The sequence below is a fragment of the Bombus vosnesenskii genome, unplaced genomic scaffold (genome assembly GCF_011952255.1).
Source record: "Bombus vosnesenskii isolate JDL3184/JDL3185 unplaced genomic scaffold, Bvos_JDL3184-5_v1.1 scf7180000013265, whole genome shotgun sequence".
Taxonomy (NCBI): domain Eukaryota; kingdom Metazoa; phylum Arthropoda; class Insecta; order Hymenoptera; family Apidae; genus Bombus; species Bombus vosnesenskii.
In genome coordinates, this window is record NW_022882925.1 from 6711243 (window position 1) to 6719356 (window position 8114).

General features: G+C 33.6%; 2 protein-coding genes across 4 annotated transcripts in view; one reads left to right on the forward strand and one right to left on the reverse strand.

Moving 5' to 3' along the window:
- Nucleotides 1–1635, forward strand: part of LOC117242122 (unconventional myosin-XV) — a 62398-nt gene extending 60763 nt beyond the window's left edge. For all 3 annotated transcript variants that reach the window (XM_033508545.1, XM_033508554.1, XM_033508562.1), the window contains one exon: nucleotides 81–1635. In XM_033508545.1, coding sequence (XP_033364436.1) covers nucleotides 81–311 — 231 coding nt within the window. In that variant the 3' untranslated portion in view covers nucleotides 312–1635. The remainder of the gene's footprint in view (nucleotides 1–80) is intronic.
- A 131-nt stretch (nucleotides 1636–1766) lies between these two features.
- Nucleotides 1767–6617, reverse strand: LOC117242148. Its single transcript, XM_033508597.1, has 7 exons — nucleotides 6485–6617; nucleotides 6030–6270; nucleotides 5583–5709; nucleotides 5093–5190; nucleotides 3311–3530; nucleotides 2583–3150; nucleotides 1767–2381 (listed from the first exon to the last, which is right to left on the reverse strand). Exons 2-7 carry the CDS (start codon nucleotides 6066–6068, stop codon nucleotides 2051–2053), a joined length of 1383 nt encoding a protein of 460 aa, XP_033364488.1. The 5' UTR covers nucleotides 6069–6270; nucleotides 6485–6617; the 3' UTR covers nucleotides 1767–2050.
- Between the last annotated feature and the right edge of the window lie 1497 nt (nucleotides 6618–8114).

Sequence of the window (8114 nt, forward strand, 5' to 3'; positions counted from 1 at the left end):
GTAAGTAATTCAATCCCTGTTTTCTGCCTCTATGTAAAAAAGCAATAGATAATTCAATGAAACCGATGCCAAATTTTTAGGAGACCCTGTACCACTACCCTTATTCCGAGGTAATATCCACGAGGAAAGTAAAATCCGAAGAAGGAACTCTGTACCTTGACATGAAATGCGGTAATTTAATGCAACAACGCATCACACGACTTCAGACTGAACAAGCCCATGAAATTTCACGACTAATTAGACAATACATCACCATGGAACAACGAGCCACCAATGCTCAAGGTGCTAGCATTGGGTTTGGCATGAGATAAAATTCTCCATCTGCACTTTCAATTTATAGTAATCATATAGATCAGCATTTTAAAGGCGTACAATCTTTTTTGTATTGTTTAATCGAATAAGAAGCGCTGTAAATACATATTTAAGAGAAACGATTCCGTCATAATAAAGGAAGACATCTTTGAAGGAAATTTGATCAAAGAAAAAGAAATTCAATATATCGTAAAGTGCTCATAAAGTTCGAAAGTTTCAAAGAATTGTCAGTAAAATTACGTTTACTCTTTCGTTATTTATTTATTCAGAGAGCAGAAGATTTGGTTAAGATTTTTTAAGAGATTTTATAATACGCAAATTAAGTGAAGAATATAGTTTGAGAATCTTTTGACTTGTAAATATGTCCAGTTAAGAGCGAGAAACGAACAGAATTGAAACACAGCTCATCTGGTAACACTATAACAGATAAATCGTGACAAATCGTGACAAGGCATTTCTCATGTTTCTTTCTCGTTTTAAGAAATAAACTTCGACGAGTACACCAAAATGTAACAAACTTAACAAATAAGTCAAGTACATACCTCGATGCAAAGGGAAAGTAAATCATCAAGAATATCGCGTTAGATCAAACGCACTATAAAGATACCAACTCAACAATATTGCAATGTTCAAACTATCGTTTCATAAAATAATAAGACTATCTAGTTACACAACAGTCTTAAGAATGAGAATGTCTGATAATCTTCTTCATTAAGGAGAATTAACTTTATACATACCGTTGAAAAGAAGAAAAAGAAGAAGAGGAACGAATGCTCAAGTGTCTAAGCAATTATTCTCAACTCTGTAAATACGCGTTTAGAAACGTCTAGAGAAAGAGAGAACTACAACGAGAGGACGACGGTTCTGTAAAATGAAATATGTCGATACATGGCTCACTAGTAGCTTTTTAATAGGGTTCGATGGCAGAACACGTCGATACTCTCGATGGCTGCTGCGTCTTCCGGTTGATTTCTTTTTCTTTCAGTTTCAATGAGGGCAATTTTCTTCTCATTTTTTTAATAATCGAAGAAATTGCCGATCACCTTGAATAATAAGGAAAATAAATGACATCTTTCGACGTTGAATAGGATCAATTTATTTATATAAAAAGCGTAAGAAAAAGAAACGATACGGTACACGTAAAAGTTAATGTAAATCCAATTAAATGCTAATATCTTTAACGAGTACGTTCTGATGGCGACTAACAAACTGCGGTTACATGTTTATCACAAGGATACATTATTATTAATAATTGTACGTATGCGTATCGATGTGAACGGAGATGTTAAAACTTTATATTAAAAATTTCTACTTATACGAAAATAGTTGTATGCCTCTCAAGTTACTTTTTCTCCTTCCCATTTCAAAAACATATATATATAAACATATAAAAAGGCAGTAGATAATAATGATGACGTTTTAATAGATCAAATTAATAAATCATATTTTTGAAATTAGAGAAATTGAAGAAATTAGTATTACTTTATTAAATATGAGGAAATTACACAGAGAAATACTCAGATAGAAGTAAAGAGAAATTGATTTTACACTCTGTGTTTTGATATGCATATCATTCGAAATTATTCTACCTCAGAGCCTTTCTAATCTACTTATAATCATATAACCTGTTGCCTTACGAAAAAGCTTTTTAAATTTATTTTTCAAGCAATCATTCAGTCACACGAAGTCGTTAAAAAATCATAAAGCAACAAGTTAATAACTTTTTGTGCATTATATGTCAATTCTTCGAGCGACTTGGACTCGAACTAGGTGTTTTCATTTTCGTTTCATGAGGCCAATTACTGGCGGTATGTTTAACATATCCAGGATCAGTGGGTGACGAAGGTGTTCGTACGTTGAGTGTCTGTGTCCCCGTGCTCGCTGTTCGGAGCGAAGTAAAGCATTCTTCCAGTATTTCGATTTCGTCTTTTCTCTGGTCGAATTCTTTTCCATAACCCTTTGGCGGCGGCGGAATATTAAAAGAAACATCACGATTTTTTTTCTGATTTTTCGGCGACATTCCTTTCATTCGAACTGGCACGTTGTCGTACTGACTAGTGTCAGAATATCTATTAATGTTAGAAGACCAAGAAATAAGATAAAGAAATTTAAGAAAATAATAAAATGATAACAGGTAATTGGAGATTATGAAAATAATAATTATAATATAATAGGGAATTAATGCACCAATGAGAATTGATGCAAAGAATGAATTCGTCGATATTAACGAAGCTAATATTATAGTAATAAACTGATCATTGTGCAACTACCTGTAACCTTCGATAGCTTCGTCCACATCGCGCTCAACCTTCATAATCTTCACACTAGGATTCACGATCTTCGCGAATATAGGTTCACTTTTATGATTCGTTTCGGTTGGAAAACGAGGCGTGTCAATTTCATCTACTGGACGTTGATAAATATCATGAACCTTATAAACCACAGTAGGCGCTTCCATTCCATGATCCGTTCTATAAGAGTCCCTTCTCATAGCTTTTTGCATCTCAGAATCTCGATACATTTTCGAGTCTCGGAGAGCTCTCCCATTTTCAAAATTCTGCGTATATTCTTTTGGTTCTCCGTATTCTCGATTAAAATCGCCAGTTCCTTCATCTTCATACGAATCTTTTGAACGCTGCTTGGAGGAACGATTTTGTTCCCATTTTCGTGGATCTTCAGACTGTTCTTGCCCTGAGCTCCTTTGATGTCTTTCGTCTAATTTCTCAAAACCATCGTTTATAGTGCCACTGTCGTCGTTTTTGGAAACTTGAGGACTGCTTATTTTGGGGGATTTTGTTTCTTTTTCGCTGGCCAGAGTCGTCGTTATTTCTCGTTTAGCTATTATATATCAATCAAAAAAGGAAGTCAACTTAATTTTAAGAAGTATTATCTCCATAATTTATATTTATATATTATTATATATATTGTTAATTTATATATTGTCTCCTTAATTTATATTTAACACTTCCTTTTATATCTTAACAAAAATGTATGATACCTCCTTTATCAGTCAGAAGTTCTGTCATGCCATGCTTGTCCTTTTTCTTTGGCGTGCTCATTAACAAGTCAGCGATGAAAACTAACGCTGTTAGTAAGCACAGTGCCCCAAAAACAGCGGCGTTGTCTATCAAATCCTCAGGGACGTTTTCAATAGACGCCAACGATAAAGCGCCGACGATACCGAAAAGAATCACTCCAAGTCCAAGGAAGAATATTTCCTTAAATAGAAAAGAAAGATCTTCGTACACTCATCAAGCAGAACAATGAAATGTTAATGACTTCCTCTGTTTAACATAATCTTCATTAAAATCCTCGGGACCATTCATATCCCCTATTATCTCATAAAATTCAAGTATAAACGTGAAACAACCTTCACACGTTTACGACCATTAACAATTCGATAATTCGTATTTCTTTTCAAGATTTCTTTACAATAGCGATTGTACCGCCTTTCAGTGAAATATTTCTATAAAAATCATCCTTTATGTCATCTACGAGCAAACAGCTAAGAATTTCAGCTCAGAATTAAGAATATCAACAATTTATTTTAAATGCAAATTTCTGTCTTGATGAACGCGTAGATCTGCATGTGGAAATCATTGCGATCTGCCTAGCCTCAGTTATGAGTCATTAACTAAGAACTAAGTCACAGTAGCGTACGTATTACGTGCTCAATTGCCATACACCAAGGTAAGGATGTTGTTACGTGCTCCTTCTTGTAGCTTGCTCATACGAAGGATACTTTTAACCTTGCCCCTCAATGACAGTGCTAACTGGACACGACAGTTCTCACGCTATCGTTAAAACACGTGCTCTATATTTAACCGATTTGTCGTTTCAAGAGTCCATCTGCATAACTTGAAAGAAGCATGAAAAAAAGCAACCTTGTAAAAAGAGCTCTGCTAACACAGATCGGTACATCGTAACTTCGAATGCAATGACGATTGACTAATGAACGAGGTGTGTCCGCCGGAAAATATTTGCAACCAGGAAAGATATTGAAAATGCGTTCATGCTGAAGATTAATATCGTGGGAGTCTTGAATATGTTGCTTTGAAAATTTATTATAGTCTCCATCGTTGGTATTAATTGCGAAAGTATTTCGTGTATTTATCTTGGTGCATTTAAAACGGCTACCGAAAATCATGCAGAAAATGTTTTATATTTTTGTAAAACTTATTGAGGCACTGATAATCGTGTAACTTTCGTAATTCGAGGATAAGTAAAAGGTAACACCACAATCAGTTACTAATATAATTCGTTAATGGATCAGTCATGGAGTCTTTATCTGTTTCATGTCACTTTTACTGGTGAAACTTGTCGAAGTTAATTCCTCGTATTCCTGACCTTACAAATAAATTTTAACGAATATTCTTTTACGCACTTAGTGTAAGAAAATTTGTATGATTTTCCATCGATTCTAATCATTAACTATATCCAATAGCAATTTAAGATCCCGCATTTTTTCCAGTAGTTAATTCAATTACAATTATTGTTTCTTTTAAGAAACATTTAAATTTATGCATTCAGGGTGTTGGTTAAGAAGAAAGATACATCAATGTACGATAAAATCAGCCTCGTCGAAGGACAGTGTTCCGTAAAAGAGAAAGAATACCTTGAAAAGTCCAAACAATGCGACTATTATGGAAATATGTCGACTTATACAATTGTCAAGGAAGAAGTGAATTAAAAGTTCGGGAAATATACATCGAATTTTTCGTCGTGCCATAGACATATACTGTTTAAAAAAAAAAAGTTACAAAAAAACGGAAAGAATTACCGTCTTTCGACCATCTAGCTCTCCTGTCGCAGCAGCAATAAGAAGACCCGTCGTGATTATTATGTAACCACCACAAGTCGCGGTTGCAAGAGCGGCGCCTAGATTAACAAAAGAAAAGTGTGTTGTTGCGTGTTTTACATTCCTTTTTCCAACATATACTATAGTACTTATACATCAATTACTATAAAGCATAAAATAAATCTCCATTCAAATTAATCTACATAGAATAATGTACTATCCGATCACAATCTTAAAAGTATTTATGTAACGAAATATTTTTGATAAATGTTTGCTAGACAGCTTGCAGAATTTTTATTGTAACTCTGAAAGATAGAAAAACTAACTGATAGCAATACAAAAATAGTCTTCTCCTAATTTATGGCGTAATACAAGCTATAGAGATAAACGTTTCAAGAAAGTAGTAAAAATTAGTGTCAATAATGCTCTTGTAAAAGGAAAAGTATAAAGTAATAGATATTAATTTTTGAACCTATGGCGCCCCATGTGACGTTATTCAAGAGGGACCATTCTCTGCTACGACTTCTCAAATAATGAAACACTCTTCGGCTTTCATCATCAGTTACCCTGAGTGCCACCACGCAGGCAAGGCAAAGCATCTGCAACACGAATGTTCATAGTTGCAAAATTTAATAAGAAAGAATGAATTAAAATCCAATTATCTAGCGTTCAGTTCCGTTCGCAGGAATAATTACAAATAATTGATTGTGGGAGTATTCAAAGGAATCCTTATCTCGTATTGTGAGAACACTGATATAAGAGCAATTAGTAATATATAATTGAAATGTAAATTGTGCTAGAATTTTTGTTTAAACATTAACGTTCACTATCGTGTATGAATATGTAACTGAAGTAGCTTACAATATCAAAACAAATATATGTACAAAAATAAATATACAATTTTTCCATTGTTACGCACCACTTCGATAATCCTGATGAATACCTTGCGATTCCACATATTTAACTTTGTTTATCAATAATTTCCAATTTTACAATGTTCATTCAACCATTGTTAACGTATTTAAATTTTCAAACTGTCATCAAGAATTTGGGACAACGTCGAGTAGAAAGCTTCATCATACAATTTCACTTATCACAACCCGCATAAGAATAGTTCATTTCACATTCAGTAGACTCAGAAGAATTGCACAAATGGTATACTATCAAGAAAAGGAATACAATCATAAATGAAATCATAAATTAAAAATTATTAAATATAAAATCTATCTGCATCTGTAAAATTAAAAAAAAAGGTACGAATTTAAGAACTTAAAAGAAGCGAATGATTAAATCTATCCCAGCAGTTAGTTCGTGATCAACTGTACTAATATAATAATCGGTAAAACGGGCATGTGGGGGGTCGCGTTATCTTACTCGTTAGTGAAATTCGAGCGATGGGGTTACAAGACGAACCGCGGCGCGCGTCGAACGACAACTGAAGAGATAGAGAGGATCGTGGTTCAAGTTGCACGGGCTACGTAGTGTCACGTAATAAGGTCTGCGTACTGCAGGTAACAATGCTATTATCGTACGGTGCATTGGCGCAGTACGGTGTGAATTTTCGCAATAAATACCATGGAAATGGTTAACGAACCGCTAATACCTTGAACCGGTTCGATAAGGTTACAACGACCGGCGAAGATAGGGAAAATTTCAGAGAACGTTCGTTTCTTTGAATGCAGTCCTTATTTATTTGCTGTCTACTATAATTGATAAAATTAATGAAATATTCTTGTTTAAATATACGAATATTATAATGAGTAAGAAAGCAAAAATATTGATAAGTAACCGCGAATTTTGTTCAGAGATTTTGAAAGCACCCAACGTTAAAAAGTTTGAGATGGATAAAACGGACAATGTTTAGAAAGGAGTAGCTCACTACAGAGGATAAAATTTGTTATCGAGGCGGTTTGAGTTTGGTCTTTACGTATTAATATAATTACTAAATGATCATGCATGAAAAACGCAAAATGATTCATTTAATGTAACGTGACAGCGACGTTGATGAAGCTTAGGATACCGTAAACAAATTGCAACGACGTTTTGGTACGATAAATTACTCATTTGTAATCTTGTGTAACATAATTTTCTTCTTGAGTCACGTGTAATTATTATGAATCACCTGTAAAACTACGATTTATTTCACCAGAAATAGAGTCATTCTTGAAGAGTGAAATTTTTCTGGAACTCGTATGGAATAAAAAGTTCTAGAAGTTTTCAAAACGTTTTAATCGAATCACATTCTCTTTCTTTCCAATCCCGACTCACATACATTGTATTGGAAATTCTATCCGAACGGCCAGCTGTTGACATTCATTGATTTCGATCCTCGAGCGGGCAACAAGTTGCCGAGAAGACAATATAACATCGACGAAGCTAAAATACTTTGAGTAATCGGGGCTGCGTATGGAAAATTCCTATGAATTCATATCCGTCTAAGGAGAGATAAATACAAGCAGGTAAATAATATTTTAAAGAGTAGAGATTCATATAACATAGTCTAATCAGATCATTTAATATTTTAATTAATTACATTTGCTTTTAGTTAAATTTGAACTAAAATTTATACAAAAAGATATACACATAGACGGCAATAAGAAAGAAACATTAAGTTTGTGAAACGAAAATTAAGAGAAATACTATTTTCTAGAGATTTTAATAATTAAATTTGTAAGTAATAGATTTAAGTAGTAGATAGTAAGTAGTAGCTTTAGTAATAAAATATCCATTAAAAAGGATTTTCACTTCAAATAATTGCTAATAAAGAAAACAATTAAATAGAAGCATTGAGAAGAATATTTGAAAAGTTTATATATATGTATGTACATATGTAAATTGATATTCATCTCCAAATATCCACATGTTCTAGAATGCAATCGAAGAAGTCGTGAAAGGAAAAACATAAGAAAGCGTTGACGCGTGACAAGAGGAAAAAGGATTTGCAGAATGAAGGGAGAGACGAATATCATCTCCCCTCCAAAGATTAAATAAAAAATAAATCTAC

Excerpts from the sequence above, each read along its gene's own strand:
- LOC117242148 (XM_033508597.1), bottom strand. The coding sequence starts at position 6,068 with ATGTGGAATCGCAAGGTATTCATCAGGATTATCGAAGTG. Across the intron at positions 5,191-5,582 it reads CGTCACATGGGGCGCCATAG|GCGCCGCTCTTGCAACCGCG; the intron begins GTTCAAAAATTA and ends TTGTTAATCTAG. Across the intron at positions 2,382-2,582 it reads GAAGCTATCGAAGGTTACAG|ATATTCTGACACTAGTCAGT; the intron begins GTAGTTGCACAA and ends TAACATTAATAG.